Below are 19,740 nucleotides of genomic sequence, written 5' to 3'. Positions count from 1 at the left end.
TTTTTTTGCCAAGATATTTAAAAAAAAGGGGGGTCCCCCCCCCCCCAAAAAAACATCACTAAATGGGGGTTTTTTTTTTTTTTTTTTTTTTTTTTTTTTTTTTGCTATTTACCATATTGGTCTCATTAAATTAGTATTTTATTCAGGTTGAGTTCTGGACTTTGATTGGACCATTTCCATTGTCAGTCACCCCCATTGTAGTTGTGATCCTGTGTTTATCTCCTACTCTACATATTTAAGCACAAAGTTAAACAAAAGTGTACTTTTGGGGGTGTGGCTGTTAGTACATCTCTATTAAAGAGTTCCTCTTTTTTTGCTTTACTTTGAAAGTTTCACAAGCAAAACCTGCTCAGACTCACCTATTTAACCAGCAAACAGGAACCGATCCGCGTCTCTCTGTCCTCCAGGCCAGCGACTACATCTTCAAGTACATCATCCAGTCTCGCCGGCTCTTCTCTTTGGCCACTGGAGGCCAGAATGAGGAGGAGTTCAGAGCCTGCATCCTGGAGCTCTTCATGTCCATCCGCTTCTTCCTCTCCCAGGAGAGCAAAGGCATCAGTCCAGTCACCCAGACGCAGGTGTGTGTGTGTGTATCCAGAACTGTGTTTGTGTGCTAAAACATGCAGCAAGTCAAAAAAAAAAGCTCATCAGAGACGTGCCTCTCTCCGCCTGCTGCACCAAATCGCGTTTTCTTCCTAGAGGATGCTAACGCTGTTGTGGCGGGTTGAGAATTTGTCTGTAATTGAATTACACGCTGCCAGAGGGGCCCCGGAGTCGAGAGTTGGGAATTCCTGCGACGGTTTTTGTTTCTTTTCCGCTGGGAGGTCCGCGCTGCCAGGCGGCTGCTTTCGCGCATTTTGACCAAGACCAAAAACAAGCAGGTTATAGATGCCAAAGATAATCCTGATTGCACAGTGGGAGCAAATGTTGAGCGCTGTCGTCTGGGAAATTATTTCTGGGTGTTTGTGTTGCGTTGCCTGTTTTGATCTTTTGTCTGCTCTCCAATTCTGGTTAAACAATTAAAACAATTTCCTGCACTCCATATCCTTGTCAGAGGAGTGTGCACATAAAAACAAAATAAAAATTAAAATCTCCTCAGCTTCTTTCTGCTTTAAAGCTGAAGGAATCACCGTTACGGTAATTAGCAAAAGCATCCAGACACCTTTGGGGGGGGAAAGAAAATCTGCTAAATGTGTGTGTTTTTCTGATACTTGCTAGATAAAATCCATTGAAGCAAACCTTTACAAGTCAGTTCAATTCCAAAATCAATGCCTCAGAACGCCGAACACGTCCGTTCAGGTGAGAGCACTTAGTAAAAACTGACACTGCACTGCAACCTGAACACACCAACTCCTTTGAACCACATTGAAGTTTGCAGTTCTACTGTAACAAAATGTGAAAATTCAGACTCCCCCCTCCCCCCCCCAAGGCACTGTGTGAGTGCAGCATTAGATCTGATGCAATCTGTTTCCTCTCATCTGCTTTTAATCTGTATTTTCAACACAACAGTAGCTTTGGGAGGATGCAGGTCAGGCTGATGTTAATCCCACCTAATCTGTTACATGTGCTGCACACGCAGGCCAACAAATAATAGCACAGTCGCATGAAGGGAACCTGGCCTGGGAAATTCCTTGAATATTTTAGATTAAAAAGTCAAATTTTCAGTAAAAAATTAGAAATGAAGTATTTCCCAAAAAACTCACACAGTTCGAACATGCCGGAGTTGCAACCGGATCCACTCCTGATGGTCATTTTTGTCTCGCAAGTGCGTATTTAATTTGATTTGAATTACAAAAAAAAAAAGCTTTCGGATCACACTGCAGTGAATGTGAAGGTTGTGTGTGTTTTTTTGTAGAAAACCTGGTGTAATGAATCACCTGAATGTGCCCCTATTTGCTATATCTGCAAATCAGTTTTGCAGTACGCAGCTCTGATTTAGGCAAAGGGTCACTGAATGATGCACAGCGAAAATATTGTTATATGAGAAATGCGTGCGTGCCCTTCTGCGAAAGCCTTTTTTTTTTTTTTTTAATCCAGTCTTGGTATACAAGTCTTTTGGCTGAGTGATTATGGTTTTGATGGATGTCGCTCGTTTCTAACCGAGCGTTCCTCGCCTCCCTCTGCCCAGGCGGTGTTCCTGCGGACGTTCCCGGCCATCTACAGCGAGCTGCTGAAGTTCTTCACCGTGCGGGACGTGGCCGGGTTCGTCAGGGAGACGCTGGCCAGCCTGCCCGCCGTGGTCCAGGCCGACAGCCCCCTGGAGGCGGTCAAGCTGCAGTGCATCTCCAAGACGGTGGAAAGCCAGCTTTACATTAACCCAGGTGGAGCTCCTGAGTTTTTGTTCGGTCGTGGAAAGAAGGGTGTACAAACGCCACTTTTCTGGATATTTATGACACTTAAATAGAATATGTAGTAAGTCGGAAAACACAAAACCATTTGTAAGAGTTTGTACAGGTGCTTAAAATCCTTGGAAATGCTTCAATTTTGATTTTAAGGTTTGTAAAGTGCTTGATTTTCGCCTAAACTCCTTAAAATAGCTCGATATTCAAGCTGCACAGTTTTATAATGAAGTGCAACCTAATGTTTGACTAAAGGCCTAAATTTGGAAAGTGAAGCCAGGTATTTCCACACACCTAATAAAGACTTTTCACTCTGAATTTAAATCAGACTAAACTGTTTTTTTTTGTTTGTTTGTTTATTTTTAGGTTATTTCTATTTGCCAAATGCCAGAAAACGTAGGGAGAAAATTTTTTTATCTTATTTTTGAATATTTAAAAATCCCCTAAGATACAAATTTAACTCCAAATTTGCCTCACTTAGCTTTCATTTCATAACCCTTCAACAGAAAACGTAAAGATAACTAAATAAGGACAAATGAGTGAAACAATCAGTCTTTTTATTTATTTATTTCGTGGCAACCGTTCTGTTTTCCAGAGTCCCGATGCATCCTGCTACCCGTCGTGCTGCGGGTGCTGCACACCTGCCTGCAGGAGCAGAGAGACCTGGTCATGTGTGCGCGCATCTTCACCAGCATGCTGTCCCTCATTAAGAAGGAGGAAAACGGCACCGTGGTGAGTACAAATGGCTAACGCGCGACCGAAACGACACGTCGGGCCGTCTCGAGCTGCGGCTGGCTGCGTCTGTCGAAAGTCAGCGCCGTTTCCGGAAGCAGTCGAAGCCAAGTGTGGGCGGTTTTGCAGCTGTAAGATTGATTCGTGAAGCTGCCTCCCTGGCAAAACGTTCCACAAGCCAGACTGCTTTGTTTGTTTGCACGCTGTCAATTAGCGGTGGCAACATGGACATTGGCAGGTGTGCGGCTCGCTAATGAGGCTGGTCAATTTAGCAGTGGGGTTGTTGAAGTGACTTTGAGCTTTTCCATCTGTCTGATTAGCGCGTGTGTGTGTGTGTTAAGGGTATGGATTGCAGAGATTTTTGCCAGAAGGGCAGTTTAATGGCAAAGGCTCCTAGAAGGACAGACACCGTTCAGATTGGCACCATATTTAAAGGGAGGCGACAGAGTTGGTAGCTAATGCGCCTGTGAGGCTCCTTCTCATTATCAGTCCTAAAACCTGAACGTTTTGTCAGGTGGAGAGAGAAGACTCGAAAGGAGGTGAACTGCTTTGTTTTTTATTTAATTATATTCAATTTTGGTAACTTTTGTGAGCCTTTATTTTTTATGTAAAACTGAGATAAAAAATAAAAAATAATACATTTACATTTAAGCCTCCAGAATTGTGTGGCTAAGTGTATAACGATGCATCCAAATCATTTATTAGCTTAATATCACGTACAAAAAAGTAAATATTCATATTTTAAAACTGGGTGTATTAATGCAGTGGTTAAAAGATTATCTGATGCCAAGAACTATGTATTTTTTTATATATATTAAATAATCAGTCCCAACAGCTAAAATGGAAGGGAACTGGACTACTTAAATTGTTTCTTGATGACATTTTATATCCTAATCAAAAGACTTCCTTAGTTCTGAACATTGGCTTGATACTACAGGGATAATAACGGTCATTAATGTCCTGTAAACTTTCTCCTGTTCAGTGTGTGGATCGTTGCTAATTGACAAGCCCAACTTTTTGCCATCCTCTGAATGTGAAAGCCTTTAAACTGCTTATTAGTCTCTATTTTGATTACTTTTGTGTGCCTTTATTTTTTATATTTAAAATTGAGGTAAAAATACATCAAGTCTGGACTTCATGTTGTAGAACGATGGAACCCTTTTATGGTTTAGGTTGCTTTTTCATACTTAGACTTGATGGTTTCCCACTCCACCTCAGCCAGCCTCTCCTGTCCAAAATGTCCACATTTCTATCTCTGTGTTCCTCGTCCTGCCCAGCGCTGCCCCAAGGAACCCGCTCTGAAAAAAGTGAATTGAATGAACTAATATGACCCCAAAAGCTCCATCTGTGTGATTACTAATCTAATCAGTCTAATGTTCAGTACAGAAGACCAAATGTACATATTCTAGTAACTCGTGTTGTTATAGTTTGTAAAAGTTCAGAACAGGAAACAGAACTTCTGCTGAACTTGGTCAGATCTACAGTCTCAGCATTTTTTTATTTTTTTTTTTAACTAGCTGGCAATGTGACAATCGAGACTAGACAAGGAGCTAAGTTTATCTTGGCACTAAGTACAGTACGAAGGATGGGTAGGTAAAAAAAAAAAAAAAAAATCTTCTCCAAAGCTTATTAAAGCAAAAAACTAAAATGCCACAATGGAGTCACTAAGTCTCAATTTTTCCCCCCCCTTTTTTCCACTCAGATAATGGTAAACAAAATGTTCTTTCTCTTTTGCCAGCTGAACGTGGATGCTGGTTAAGTGCCTTCTGTTAAAAATGTTTGATTTCTCTCTGCTGTTTAGGAGCCTGCTGTGTCAGAGGAAGTGGAGCTAATAGTGGAAAGCCTGCTGGAAGTGCTGCTGAGGACCATCCTGGAAATCAGCAACCGGCCCCAGCCTGCTGGGCCTGCCATGAGACTGCAGTTTCAGGATGTCACTGTATGTGTGTGTGTGTGTTGGGTGTGTGTGTGCTCATGCTAAATAGGTTCGGCTACGTGCAAAATGTCCAAGCGTAATTGGGGGATGTTAAATTGAGCCGCGACTATCACTCCGCCAAGATTATTAATATTACAGGCGGTAATTAAGATGGGGAGTGGAGATGTTGACAGTAATAATTTTTACTAAGTGGTAATAGAAACTTAAATATAGGGGGAAGACTTTCCCATTGAGACGGTGATCATGTTGGATTAGCTCTAGCAGGCTGTTACCGGGACGACTAAACATGTCCTGAAAATGTCAAATAAAGGAAAACAAGGCAACAAAAACAAGAAACAGGACAATTAGACTCTGCGGTTTATCCACCTTTAATGTTCCCTAAACTAAAATGTATTTATTCTGTCAGGGGGAGTTTGTGGCGTGTTTGTTGGCACTCCTGAGACACATGAGTGACAAACACTACCAGAAGCTGCTGCAGGCATACAGCAGCAAAGACGACTTGAGGGTAAGGCCATATATATATATATAAGTTTTTCTTTTTTCTTATTCGTCACTCTTTTTGGAAAACTGTTCTCAATTATCCATCTATAGTACTATCGGCGTGCTTTTCTGAAAGTAAACCAAATACTGTCGCTTTCCTAAAACAATAGCTCAAGTTGTTTTTTTGCCAAAAGTGATAAAATCACCTTTTAGCAAAAAATATCTGCAAATGCATAGCAGAATTTGTTTTAATTCTTTAATTTATTCTTTCTTTCTTTTTTTTTGTTCTGAGGAGGTTATGTAGTAATTTTTTTCTTTACTTGTTTTGTTTGTGTTTTTTTTTTCTTAATTGCTTTTTTAAATCTACTTTCAAAAAAAGCAAATCAAAGCTATATAGTTACAAAGCTTTCATGAAAGTAAAGCACCCAACGTGGTGCCATAGCAAAATCACTTAATAAATATATGAAAATACCTTCGGACTAAATCAATAGTCATTCAGCACTGGGCATAATTTTTCATATTCAGTATTTTAATCTCACTAGAAAAACAAGCTAAATTGAGCATAGCATCATTTGATTGAGTACAAGCATTTCAGCCAATCCCTGCAGGCGACTTGTAATCACCCTGAGATCCATATTTTTTCATTTCCTGTTAGTACAAAACTGCTGATGTATTGCAGACGTGCAAAAGCAATTATTGGATTTAAGGTTGTTTTTTTTTAATCAGGAAGCATAAATAAAACACCTTTATTATAAGACAGCAACAAATGATAGTGAATACTTTATAAAACTCGTGCACGTGACTATTTGAACTGCCTCTAAGTGTCGTCTGACTACGTCTGCGGGTTCATTCTGCAGGACTTCCTGCTTCACGTCTTCACAGTCTTCAGAATCCTAATCAGACCGGAAATGTTTCCCAAAGACTGGACCGTGATGCGACTCGTCACGAACAAGTAAGACCACAATCGCAGAAAAAATAGAACCTGGGATTATAAAGACATGATTGCAAGAGTTAATAAAACATCTGCCCTTTTCTTTCAGCGTTATCATCACAACCGTCCTCTACCTTTCTGACGCCCTGAGGAAGAACTTCCTCAACGACAAGTTTGATTACAAGGTTTAGCCGTTTGAATCCCCATCTTTGAACTTATCTGCAGAATTTTAAGGGATGCGTGCCTCTAGTTACTTGATAATCACAGGTAACATGTTGGGTTAAAAACCAAAGCAGATCAGACGAGACGGATCAAAATGAATGGAAATACTTGTAGGACAAATGCCAAATTTTTGTCTCGAAAGCCTATAAAATCCTGCTTTTTAAAAGAAAGCTTTGGTCTGTGTGATTTTCCAGGTTTGGGACTCGTATTTCTACCTGTCTGTAATATTCATCAACCAGCCTTGTCTTCAGCTTGAGTCCTTCTCGCCCTCTAAGAGGAAGAAGATTCTGGAGAAGTGAGTCTCAGCTGCTGCAAATCGTGTACATTCAGCAGCACAGTTTAGGTTTAACAGCATGAACCATGCAAGTCCTTTTGATCTTTGCATGTCATCAGCATGCATTCCTGATAACAACGTGGGAGTTTTTGTCTCATGCAGGTATGGAGACATGAGAGTGATGATGGGCTGTGAGATCTTCAGCATGTGGCAGAATTTAGGTAAACTGAATCCGAACGGTGGAAATTATTACACATGTGTGAGACAGACGCACTAAAGATGGAGTTCATACCCGTGGCTTTTAACCCATATATGTCATATAGTTACATTTTTAAAGTTAAACTTTTTTCTTTTAATTGTATATTTTCACAATTTGAGAAGAACTTAAAATGCATCTCACATGCTGCTCATGCTTTTTCCTATAATCACTGATCACTCAGTGAAGATGAAGACATAAAAGGGTTTACCATCATTGATATTCAAAGTAATGTATCCAAGCAGATTCATGGAAAGTCTAGTGGAAGGAAAAAGTGTTATAAAAACAAAATCTTGGCTTATTTTTAGCTTCATTAGCCTTCAGGCATGCTCATCGAAAGAATCAGAAATAAATGCTTTGGTCTTGTTGATTGCGATGATACGTAAACGGAAGTAGATCGCAAATTTAGCTAAAGTTAAGTCTTTGAAATACAGTCATATAAGTTTTTAAAAATTCCACTCATACATACAATTCTCTGACAGGTCTCACTCCAGAAAAGCCCTTCGCCAAATGATTTTTCCCTTGGCGTCACTTCGGGTCCAAAAGTTCACGAGTCAATCAAACGTCTAACCCGTGTCTCGGACTTTGTCTCGGATGTAGGGGAGCACAAGCTGAACTTCATTCCGGCTATGATTGGACCGTTCCTGGAGGTGACCCTGGTGCCCCAACCCGACCTGAGGAACGTCATGATCCCAATCTTCCATGACATGATGGACTGGGAGCAGAGGCGCAGCGGCAATTTCAAGCAGGTGGGACACTTTGATCGCCCACCTGAAATCTTCATTTGTATGCTTCGAGGAGATCAGGAGTAGCCGTACAAAGGCGGATTTAAAACGAGGAAGATGAACGGTTCTTTAATTAAAAAAAATAAAATATATAAAAAAGAGGTGGATGTTATCGGAGTTTCTAATAATTTTATCAATGTTGCTGAATTGCCTGGATGTTTTCCTTTCCCTTTTTGTCCTTCCTCCTCACAGGTTGAGGCCAAGCTGATCGACAAACTGGACAGTCTGATGTCTGAGGGTAAAGGAGACGAAACCTACAGGGAACTCTTCAACAGCATGTGAGTTGTTGCTGAAAAAGCGAAGGGAACACAAACCATGTAGAACAACACGGAACATTTTGGGGGACACGCAACTAAAACTTGAAAGTTTCGTCTTTGATTTCTCGTTGAACGTGAGCATTAAGAAATCTGTAACAAGGAGTTTTACATCAGAGCACTTTAAATCAAGTAGAGTAGTCACACGGAGAGGTAAGCAGTAAACACTTTCACTTTGATCGTCACTCTCACCACATCTGTCGATGGGCTTTCTTCACTCTGTCCGTTTGTTTCCAGATTTCTGTCGCATCGGCTCAGTGTTTGTTTGCATGCACGCGTGTGTGTGTGTGTGTGTGTGTGTGTGTGTGTGTGTGTGTGTGATACTTTCATCACTTGTTTTTAACCTTTTGCATATTTTGTCCTTCACTGTGGGCCAATATTTGAGCATGAATGTTAACTCATAATAATTCAAGTTCATTTGCATAAGCAACATCTCCTCGCTGTCGCATACAGGGGCTTAAAAAAGTGTTCGCAACGCTTGAACGTCGCAGATGCGACTTTGATGCACTTCTTTGGGATTTCACGTGGCAGACACAAGTAGTTAGGCCTGTCACAATAACAAATGTTTCCGCACGATAAATTGCCCCAGAGCTTTTTGCGATAAACGATGACATAGATGTTTTGCGACCCTTTTAAAGTCGTGCAGTAGTAATAATTGCGTAATAATGCAAGAACACATTCTCAAGGATCAGTGAACTTTAAATTCTAATGAACATTTAGACATTTTAAATATCCAAATATGAAATTAACCAAACGGAAACGTGCAAATAAGATTAATTGTGACGTCTCCTAATTACGAAATAGTCTAAAGGCAAGTTGGTGTGCTAAATGTAATTATCAGATATTCTTTTCAGGGTTTTACTTTTAAAAAAAAAAAAAAAAAAAAAACGCTTATAACCTCTTTTCATTTCCTTTGCCCTTCTTTAAACACAAGGGGCAGCATTATGCTGTGTGGATGCTTTTCTTAGGTACGGTCAGGGAAGCTGGTGGCGTCCAGACGTAAAATCCCAATAATAGTTTGTGGTTATGACCTGACAAAATGTGCAGCAGTTCAAGGATATGAAAACTTTTATAAGTCGCCGTAGGTGTGATTTAAACAGTTTGTCGTAATCCATTCACCTTCTCATCATTTTTTTTTTTTTTTACATATTAGAAACAGCAGAGCCCTAAATAACTAATGTTTATTTATATGTAATCTGTAAAATGCAGTGTGAAGTATTTTTTCCCCCCATAATCTAATTCTTTTATCATTATTATTATTTTTTTTGTTTATTATTCTAGTCTGTAACTTCTTGCTTTTTCTGATGAAATTGAAATAACTTTTCTATGATTTCAGCATATTTCACTTCAGTTTTTTTGCTTTTCAACAACTGCTCCCACCTTGCTGACCTTTCCCCACCCCTTAAGCTGAGCCGTGTGAGTTTGTGCCGATTTTTAATCATGTCAATATTAATTTATTCCGCCTATGCTTCCCGCCTGGAGTAGAATTCCTCTGTTTGGTCCGTACCCTAGGTAAGACGCTCTCGTCTTTGGTCTCTGTGTCGTCTGTGTGAGGGGGAAAACAGGGGGAACAATTGGTCCCAAAAACAAAGAGAAAAAAAAAATTAAACTATTGTGTGTGTGTTCTCCTAACTTTCCATCAAACCAACCAGTTATTATAATCTATATAATCTGTTTAGCTTCATGGTTTAACTCCGGCAGGCGAGCCAACAAGCATAGGTGACACTTTGCATGACCGAGATTAATTTCCTCTTTGCTTTGAGCCCTTTTTCTTTCTTCAGTAATTCCTTCCATCGCTGTCCCCGTTCCCGTACTCTCTCCATCTCCCTCGCCGATCTGCCCCCCCCCCCTTTCGAGTCTTGACGTTCTCTCCGTCTTGTCCTCGTCTCTCTTCGTCTGTCCCGCAGCTTGCTGAAGAAGATTGAGAGGGAGACGTGGAGGGAGAGCGGGATCTCTCTGATCGCAACCGTCACTCGTCTGATGGAAAGGCTGCTGGACTACAGGTCGGAGAGCAAGCACACACACACACATGTGCACGCACGCACGCACGCACGCGCGCATACACACGAACACACACAAGAGTCCGATTCGGCTCTTGTGTTCGTCTGGTGTTACATGTTCACATTTATTCCACAGGGACTGCATGAAGTTGGGGGAAGTGGACGGTAAAAAGATCGGATGTACCGTCAGCTTATTGGTGAGTTTTCGCTCTTCCCTTAAAAAATGATTTACTTCATCTGTCTGCATCAAATTAAAACGTTCTCGCATAATTTGATTTATCAAATAAAACACAGGCTCAAAATCTGTTGCAATGTACTGACATGACTCTTTATCCAATCAAACACTAAGAATACATTAAATATGGATGTGGCCTCATTAAGACGGCGCAAAAATAACATCTTTTTTGTTTATCATTATTATTAAATGTGATTTCTGATTTCAGTTTCTTTTCTTCTTTACAATTTTTCCTTAAAAAGAAATTACAAATGAAAGAAAATCATTTTTAAAAAAGTCCTGTATCTGTGAGTTGACATAAATTCCAAGTCAAAATTATAGATGCTGTCGACACTAATCCACATTCAGAGTAAACCAAAGAGTTCTTCTTCTTCTCTTTCTTCTTCTTCTCTTTCTCCTTCTCCTGCAAATTAAATCCTCAAAAACAGAACATTTGACAATACCATCGATTGATCCCTAATCCATACCGATCAAAGTTAGTTTCAGTCTGATTAATTAATGTGATCAGCATGTATAAGATTGAAAACTCGGTAAGGTTGCAGGTTCTGGGGCATAACGGCGCGTTTCATCAGCATTGCAATACGTTGGCAGACTGATTGTTCCACCTAACTCACTCTGGTATGACAGTCAGAAAGCTACAGAATCCCTTTCTCTTGAATGCCAAATGAGCGTCATTACAGTCAGATTTACTATTACATCAGGTAAAACAAGAACAGTACTAATTTTTCCCAACATCTTCATGTATTACTGATGTTCTTTTCATAGCTAGATAAAACTATAAGAACCTCTGACATGTTCTATCATTTTTAGAATTTTCCCGACCCCTTTTAAAAAAAAAAAAAAAAAAAAAATCCAATTAGATTTGATGTTGAATGCAGATAAATTTGAATACTTATTAAACTCCTAAGAGTTTTTATGTCCCTGCTCATTTTATGCGGGGTTGTTACTTTTGCCGAACAGAAATACTGATTCTTGAAATCTAATGGATGGGAAAAATATAAGCGTGCCCTGCAGGGCTTTGCTTATGTAACTAATTCCTTCGCCCGGGTGTGTGGGCGAATAAATGAGAGGTTTCTGTTACACTGCAGATGATATGTCAAGCATCAACGTTTTATTTATTTATTTAGCCTATTTACATCTTTAAACTCTGATTGTTGCAAACTCCTTACCTTCTGTTTGCCCTTTCTTCTCTCTCTTTCAACTCAATCAGCCGTTTATGTTTTTTTTTTTTTTCCTTTCAGAATTTCTACAAAACAGAACTGAACAAGGAGGAAATGTACATCCGCTACATCCACAAACTGTACGAACTCCATCTCAAAGCGCAGAACTACACAGGTACTCTCTGTGGGGACAGGGATTTTATTTTTTATTTTTTTTGATACGCATTCAGATTTTGTTGTTCTCACCGTCTTGGCATTCATTCTCCTTGAACTTTTCCACTTTCAGCCATGTTATAAACACAAACTTGTCGTATTGAGATCTTGTGTGATGGACGAACTTAAAAGACAAAACTTCCTGTACCGTCACTGGGGTCTCCAAAAGTCGTCAAGTTGCTAAATTTTGATAAAAGTCGCATTCTTAAAAAAAAAAAACAACAACAGTTGCTTAGAGGAGTCACAAAAGGAATACATGAATCAAAGTTCAGGCAGTTAAGACTTGAGACTGAGGTGACGTTCACCTTCCGACAAGACAACATAGCCCATGAATTACACTGGCAAAAAACATATGGTTGCAGCTTAAGAAAAAGTGGAAAAATTCAAAACGCACGAGTACTTCTGAACGCCTGTGCCGTGTCGTTATCCTCCAGTCGTTTTTTCGTAACGTCTGATCTGAACTTCTTTCTTCGTGGTTATTGCAGAAGCTTCGTACACCCTGCTGCTGTATGACGAGCTACTGGAATGGTCAGATCGACCGCTTAGAGAGTTTCTTAACTACCCCATGCAGAGCGAGTGGCAGAGGAAGGAGTATTTGCATCTCACCATCATCCAGAACTTTGATAGGGGAAAGGTGAGCCAGCGCACAGCGTGCGCTATCTTATCCTCCATTTCAGCATAATACTTAGGATTTTAAGCATGCTGTGTCCTGTGAATTTTTTTTTTTTTTTTTTTAGTTGAGTACGCCAACATTTTCATGGTTTAATCAAAAGTTTACTGCTCTTCAGAGAGTCACTTCTTGCAGAGACAAATGATTAAAAAGCTCCCCAATCCCAGATGAATTTAGGGAATCATTAAATCTACTCCTCTTGATGGAAATAGTCCACTTTTCCCTCACGTTCGCTGGCTTCGCCATCTGCCGGCGCGACCTCGTAGGGGCGAGGAGGCAGCAGGAAAAGCTTCCTGTTTAATTAGCAAGTCTGCTGGATTCTGTACCAATACCTGTGCAAGGAGAGGGTACAATTGATTCTTGATTTTTTTTTTATTTTTTATTTTTTTGGCTCAATAATGCCATCAAGTGGCTTGTTAACAATCCTGCATGTTGAATCTGATTTTTCCTTCAGGGTTTGTTCTTACTTTTTTCTCTCTCTCTCTGTTTCTGTCCTTTTTGAACCTCAGTGTTGGGAGAACGGCATCATCCTTTGCAGGGAGCTCGCCGACCAGTACGAGTCGTACTACGACTACAGGAACTTGAGCAAAATGAGGGTGAGAGGAGCTGCAGGCATGCAGTCCAGATTTGAAAACAGGATCCGTTTAGCTTGGGAAAAGAGGAAAATTATAAACGCACCGGCTGATTTTCTTTGTCAGATGATGGAAGCGTCCCTGTATGACAAAATCATGGACCAGCAAAGATTAGAGCCCGAATTCTTCAGAGTTGGCTTCTATGGAAAGAAGTTCCCTTTCTTCTTACGGGTAAAAAAACAAAACAAAACATAATTTTCATATTCTCTATATTGGATTGTGTAATACTTTTCCTGTCTGCAAAACTGGGGGAAAAAAACCACAGAGAAAATTAACATTCTCTTACGCAAGACTCCTCCAGTGTAAGGTGACATTCAGCAACTTTTATTCTGCGCCATTTAATGATGTAACGGACCCTGTCCTTAGTGGAGTTTGCAGTTGCGTGCTCCAGCCACTAGATGTCAAGCTAACCCCGTGCTGCTTCACCTTTAAAATCCCCTCACTCTGTGCTGCAGAATAAAGAGTTTGTGTGCCGCGGCCATGACTACGAGAGGCTGGAGGCTTTCCAGCAGCGGATGCTCAACGAGTTTCCTCACGCCATCGCTATGCAGCACGTCAACCAGCCGGACCAGACCATATACCAGGCCGATGCACAGTGTATCCTTGACGAGACAGAATCTTTTCTTCTTTTTTTTGTGTGTGTTTTACTGTCTACTGACAACAGAAAACACAGGTACTTGTATGTTTTCTGTATCCAAAACTGACTCCTTGCCGTTTGATCATCCGCTTACAAACGTAGACTGTACTGCAGAGTGCATGCAACAAACGAACTGCAGTCAGGTGCACTGTGGTGGGGAATAAGCCCAGGATCTGGTTTCCCAAAGAGGCTCATAATATTTTTATTTATTTTTCATTTTTGCCAGCGAATGTTTGGTTTTGAAGATTCACAGAAAACCCAAATCTAAATCAGGTTGAGAAATAGGTCAACGTATATCGAATGGTTCATCCATACGAATTGCATCTCTGGCTGCCTGAGCCTCCACAGTGCTGCACAAAACAGTTATTGTACTTGGCCTTATTCTGTGTTTCCTGAAACCACTCTCACTGTACGTGGAGCACGTCCTCTGAATAGCAAAGGGAAAGCTCATTTCACTTCCATGCATTGCTTGAATTAATAAACACAACATGTTGGCCTTGTTAATTATTCACACGTATGTATGGGACAAGTGTTGGCCTACATAGAAGTGCCGAAACGCAACACACAGACGCGTCGACTGGGGGAAAAAAAACAAACACTTTATCTATGTCTCGATGTCCTACGTCTACTTCTGGATTCCATATACATCCTCTTGCGAGTTGTGCGTCATGTGATTTGTGAGTGTGTAAACGGATGTGTGTGTGTGTGTGTGTGCATGCGTCAGTCTGAGCACTATACGCACGGACAGGGTTATTTCACGCCTGTACATGTGCGTAGGATGCGTGCGCATGTAAATCTTCGCATGTAAATGTGAATTGAATGTGTGAACATTAAAATGAAATGGGTTTTGGTGAAATCTGAACATGTACATGCGAGCCGCTACCATGCGTTTTTGCAGTGTCAGCATGCAGGTTAAATCTAAGGATGGGATACCCGTGTAAATTTGACATCGATATCGATCGTCTACATCCACACCTGGTGTGTTGTTTTAATGTTATACCAACAAATGGCACCTCTGTCATATTGTTCACCCATTCGTGTATCCTTATCACCAACACTGGTGCATTCATGATTGACTTTAATCAGCCGTCCTTCCTATCACAAATCTGCTCATCAGTGCGAGAGACTCTGCTAATAAAGGTGAGGCTGAGCTAAGCAAAAATAAACCAAATGGCTCCACTGCTGGCTCTGAAGACCCCTACACACCCTATGTCCTGTCGACATTCCCTTCCCTCCATGTGGATGTAAACAAGGCACTCAACCACACTTTAAGAGGGGGAAAGAAAAGGTCTTCATCTGCCCATCGGAACATCCTCAGGGTTCCCGGGGTCCTCCAGCTTTTTGAGAAATTGTCCGTTTCAGCCCCGCAGCACTTCTCCCTCGTTTGCCCTCCCACACTTTCCTTGACTTGTTGGGGGGGGATTCCAGACCTGCAGATCTACGCTGTAACTCCCATCCCGGAGAGCCAGGACGTGCTGCAGCGAGACGGCGTGCCGGACAACATCAAGAGCTTCTACAAGTTCAATCACATCTGGAAGTTCCGATACGACCGACCCTTCCACAAGGGCACCAAAGACAAGGAGAACGAGTTTAAGGTAGAGAAAGAAGCGCGCGAACACCTACACATGCGGATATCGGGGAAAGACTGATAATTCCATTAGCGCTTTCTCACCTGAACCATTTGAAACGGGCTCATTGACATCCTTCCTGGCCTCGCCCATCTGTCACGCGCCTCGCTATGTAGCGATAGCTTGCGCTCAGGTATTAGTCTGTGTACGGCGCGCATGTTTTATTCATTAGGGAAGCAGCATCGGTAATTATACACAAAAAACCTCGGCAGTAGTCAGAGCCGTGTGAGGCTTGAGCGCAAATGAAGCCTTTTCAGGCTCATGCGGTCCTGCAGCTGCACACCCTTTTAAGACGCCCAGCAACACAGAACCCAATATTACACTCATAAATATTCAGCTTTTATTGCACGCAGGCTTCGTACCGTTTTCTCATCACTTCCATCAAGGTTACTTGGCTAAATTTAATCACGGTATCGCATTTTCATTTAGGCTGGATGTCTCTGGCCTTGAGGAAGGAATAGCGCGCAATAAACATTAATGTTGTGACTGGAGTGCGCAGCGGGTCTGGTAATGTATGATTATTGTATGATCTCCCCGTAAATAAAAAAGGTATCAATCGAACACCAACACACACAAAAAAAAAGTTTTTATTATTTCGGTGGAAAGGCGGAGAGCCTTGTATCTACGTTGGACTTTTCTCTCAACTTCCTGTTCGGAGGCACTGTTTTTTTTTTTTTTGCCTCCTGCGAGTTGTGTTCAGGTGGGTTTCTTGGCCTTTAAAAGCATAAAATCAATAGAGGGCGGCAGGGCTGTGTAGTGAGTCGGAAGACCCTCCTTCAGCGCGAGGACACTGGATCGATGCTGCGTCTCCGCTCTCAGCTGCTCTTTTGGAGGGTCCTGGAGCAAAACGCTGCGTCCAAAACTGGACTTACACCAAACAAATGATCTCATCTTGTATCTAGCCCCAATTTCTCTTTAAAGTCTCCTCAGCAAAAAAGAAAAAAAAAAGACATTCATAAAAAAATAATAAGTTTAATTGGCTTTTCTGTGTTTAAGGAATGCATAGAAGATTTTTTTGTCAGTTTCTTGCTCATAAATGAGTTTTTCTCATATGTTTCTTATAGCAAAAAGCAATCGAGACTTTCTCATGGCTTTCCTTCAGCAACGGATTAGTTTTTCCACCTCTCTGACCAGATTAGTGACAAATTCCCCCCTACCTGAGCCGTGGATCTGTGCTGCTCCTCCAGAAGCCTGGAAAGTAGTGTTTCTTTTGTAGCTACCGCTGTATTTATCCTTACATGAAACTGCACCAATTTTAACTAAAACAGTGAAATTTGTGGTTGCAAATCAACAAAGTGTGCAAAAAGCTCGAGGCTTTGACTAGACACAAAGCAGTGCCTAGTCAAATCAAAAAGAACATGAAGTTTTGAGAACACAGTAGGCGGAAACACCGGCGCTGCCGTCTGTTAAACGGCCAAAGCTGCACAATAAATACTGAACAGCTTTCCCGCTCCTCGGGTTTGTCGACATGGTTACATTGTGGCACACACACTGCCACATACGTATGCAGGGCTATAGGATGAATGTGTTATATTAAGAGCCTCCTGTAAATACTCGAGTTGCCACGGTTTACATCCTGTCAGAGTGACCTTGCGAGACGCGGGGCGTATTGACGAGCGCGCCGGTCCCGCTGTGTAAGCGCCGGAACGTGACTGATGACATAACGGATCAGACGTGACACCTGACCTGCATCCAGAAGCGAACCTTTTTTGAAGCGGAGAGCATTTGTGCATTAGGCATAAGTAGGGATGTTTTTTGGGGTTTTTTTCCTAGTGATCAGCAGAATCTCATAAAAATAAGGTTTCCTTTTTTATTTTTTATTTTTTAATTTTTTTTGCAGAGCCTGTGGGTGGAGAGGACTACCCTGACTTTGGTTCAGAGTCTCCCAGGCATTTCCCGCTGGTTTGAAGTCGAGAAGAGAGAGCTGGTGAGTGTGAACACTCTTGATTAAAAAAATAAATAAAAACTTACCTTGAAGACTTGAAATCATACACGGCCGTCACACATAAGGGAGATTTAGACACCTACGTACGTTTTGACATTAAATCCCCCAAAGAAACGGCTCAGATTTTGGGAAACGCTTAAACGTCCACCAGTTTCGAACGTGTAAGTTTGCAAAAACCCTCTAAAATTGTATCATTCAGAACCCAAAGAAGTGGGTTGATACTGAAATGGGGTCCAGGGAACATGCGAAACACGAGGCAACTTCTGTCTTTTAAGGTCTGAGCTCATATTCTTTAGTTCCAGCCGCTGAACTTGCTGCAAAATTGCCTGAATGTAAGTTCTGAATTACCCTGTGATGGTTTAGCAGCACATCTGCACATGAAATGTGAAATTGGCTAAAGGATTAGGCTTTATGAGGAACTAAAATATGAATGTCAGAAATGGAAAATGGAGGATGAAAAGAAAAGCATGCTTAAAAGTGACCAGGAGCCGAGTAATTGCTGCTTCCTTCCACTTGTAAAAGAGATGCTAAGATAATTAGCACCCACATCTGAAATGTGGAGAGCATTTTAATTGTTTGGTGTGTTTATTTTGTTGGGGTTTCTTTTTTTTGTTTGTTTTTTTGCTTTTCATGAGATACATTTAATAGTTTTTATTCACTGCAGGAGAAAATGGCTTTGAAAATTCCGAGTATTATTTCTCAAGAGCGAAAATGTACAAAATGTGTTTATTTTCCCTGAAGCACAACTGTCTTAATTGGACCAATTAAATATATAAAAGGTCTGTGATAATTGTCAATTAGAGTTGAGTAAAGAAATGTAGAAACTATCCACTATTTCAGGATAAGCAAAAGATAAAAGCACGAAATCCAGGAGAATTAAAAGCGAAACTATGGTGTGAATATTTAAGAACTAAAACTTAGAAGGCAGAATGGGAGCAACAAGCCTGCTTCCAGTTTTTCAAAGTTGAGCATTATAGAAGATTACAAAAATTATACCCATAAATTTTATTTAGTGTTTTTTTTTTGCATTTTTTTCTTCCACTTAACTTTCCACAAATTTTACTGAGCTTAATTTTATTTTGTATTTGATCATTTATATGCCTGTGATGTTATGTTTGTTGTGAAACACTTTTGAAGGATGTATTCTATAAAGTACTATAAAGTAATAGTCATTATCATAATGAGGTATTGTGATTAAAAAACGTTTCTCTATTTTTAAAATATTATTTCTGACGTAAGGCAGAACTTTTATGAGAACCATGTTTTTGCTTCGTTTTCTCAGCCGTGAGCTATAATCCTCAAACTTAACAGAATTAACAGCTTGAAATCTATTAGCGTTGTGAGTCAACGTGAGTTTTCGTCGCCTTGGATTAAATTGAAACGAGCGAACGTTTCGGTTAAATTCAAAGGAAATTCAAAAGGCACCTGTGGAGTTGCTGGTAACGCTGAGCGGAACGTTTCCCCAACCGCGCAGGTGGAGGTGAGCCCGCTGGAGAACGCCATCGAGGTGATCGAGAACAAGAACCTGCAGCTGCGCACGCTGATCACCCAGTGCCAGAGCCGGCAGATGCAGAACATCAACCCCCTCACCATGTGCCTGAACGGGGTCATCGACGCCGCCGTCAACGGAGGCCTGGCCCGCTACCAAGAGGTACGAACGGGGCGGACGGTTCCACAGAGACCGAGGGTCGGGAAGCACTGACATATAGATTGCCTAATGGTGTATGAAGGTGGGACGCATGAAGCGGAGGGGGCCGTATGGGGAGAGAGAGAGAGAGAGAAAAAAAAAGGAGCAGATGAACAGCTGGATGGATGGATGCACGAGCGGCTCGGCGAGGTTTTGATCAAATTTATAGATGAGTGGAGAGCAAGAGAGGAGGGCTGGAAGCAGAAAAATGAGATAGATGGTTGATGCTGGAATGAGGGGATGGAATGGAGCTTTCAGTCAGCGAATAGATGGCTGGATGGAAGGATAGATGAGGGGAGAATGCGGCGTCACATAAAAAATCGCATAAAGAGAAATAGCGGGGTGGGGGGGGGAGGAGTGTAAAGAGATGGATGACTAATATTAGCTTATTGAATGAGGTAGGAGGATTTATGCAGCTGCCGCATTATAGGATAGAATAGTAAAAGGCAGACACAAAAAGGAGAGACGCCTTCCGTCTCGCCGACAAACATTTGCATCTGCTTGCAGCTTCTCGAGAGCGGCGCGCGGGAGATTGGAGGACAGCCGCGCGGCGTGCTCCAGTTTTCCAGGAAAAGCACAACAGCCTCCAAAAAAAAAAAAAAAAAAAAAAAAAAAAAAGGAAAAAAAACTTAAAATCTACTCAAAAAAAAAGTTTTTAGCCCCAGCA

General features: G+C 41.3%; 1 protein-coding gene across 5 annotated transcripts in view; it reads left to right on the top strand.

The window, feature by feature from the left end:
* The window catches only part of dock4b (dedicator of cytokinesis 4b), a 203,359-nt gene that overhangs the window by 152,031 nt on the left and 31,588 nt on the right, over positions 1-19,740 (top strand). For 4 of the 5 annotated variants that reach the window (XM_015050131.1, XM_015050132.1, XM_015050134.1 and 1 more), the window contains 22 exons: positions 408-578; positions 2,129-2,321; positions 2,935-3,071; positions 4,873-5,007; positions 5,411-5,509; positions 6,342-6,436; positions 6,525-6,600; positions 6,832-6,932; positions 7,074-7,132; positions 7,768-7,916; positions 8,145-8,230; positions 9,752-9,778; positions 10,174-10,269; positions 10,403-10,463; positions 11,743-11,836; positions 12,360-12,508; positions 13,054-13,140; positions 13,243-13,347; positions 13,632-13,773; positions 15,242-15,408; positions 17,282-17,368; positions 18,861-19,037. In XM_015050131.1, coding sequence (XP_014905617.1) covers positions 408-578; positions 2,129-2,321; positions 2,935-3,071; positions 4,873-5,007; positions 5,411-5,509; positions 6,342-6,436; positions 6,525-6,600; positions 6,832-6,932; positions 7,074-7,132; positions 7,768-7,916; positions 8,145-8,230; positions 9,752-9,778; positions 10,174-10,269; positions 10,403-10,463; positions 11,743-11,836; positions 12,360-12,508; positions 13,054-13,140; positions 13,243-13,347; positions 13,632-13,773; positions 15,242-15,408; positions 17,282-17,368; positions 18,861-19,037 — 2,493 coding nt within the window. The remainder of the gene's footprint in view (positions 1-407; positions 579-2,128; positions 2,322-2,934; positions 3,072-4,872; positions 5,008-5,410; positions 5,510-6,341; positions 6,437-6,524; positions 6,601-6,831; positions 6,933-7,073; positions 7,133-7,767; positions 7,917-8,144; positions 8,231-9,751; positions 9,779-10,173; positions 10,270-10,402; positions 10,464-11,742; positions 11,837-12,359; positions 12,509-13,053; positions 13,141-13,242; positions 13,348-13,631; positions 13,774-15,241; positions 15,409-17,281; positions 17,369-18,860; positions 19,038-19,740) is intronic. The other variant, XM_015050133.1, reaches the window with a different exon arrangement.

This window comes from Poecilia latipinna, unplaced genomic scaffold, assembly GCF_001443285.1.
Source record: "Poecilia latipinna isolate Pla-1442-1.1 unplaced genomic scaffold, P_latipinna-1.0 Scaffold976, whole genome shotgun sequence".
Taxonomy (NCBI): Eukaryota; Metazoa; Chordata; class Actinopteri; order Cyprinodontiformes; family Poeciliidae; genus Poecilia; species Poecilia latipinna.
Note: the sequence above shows the minus strand (reverse complement) of the source record. Positions and strands in the feature narration are given on the sequence as shown.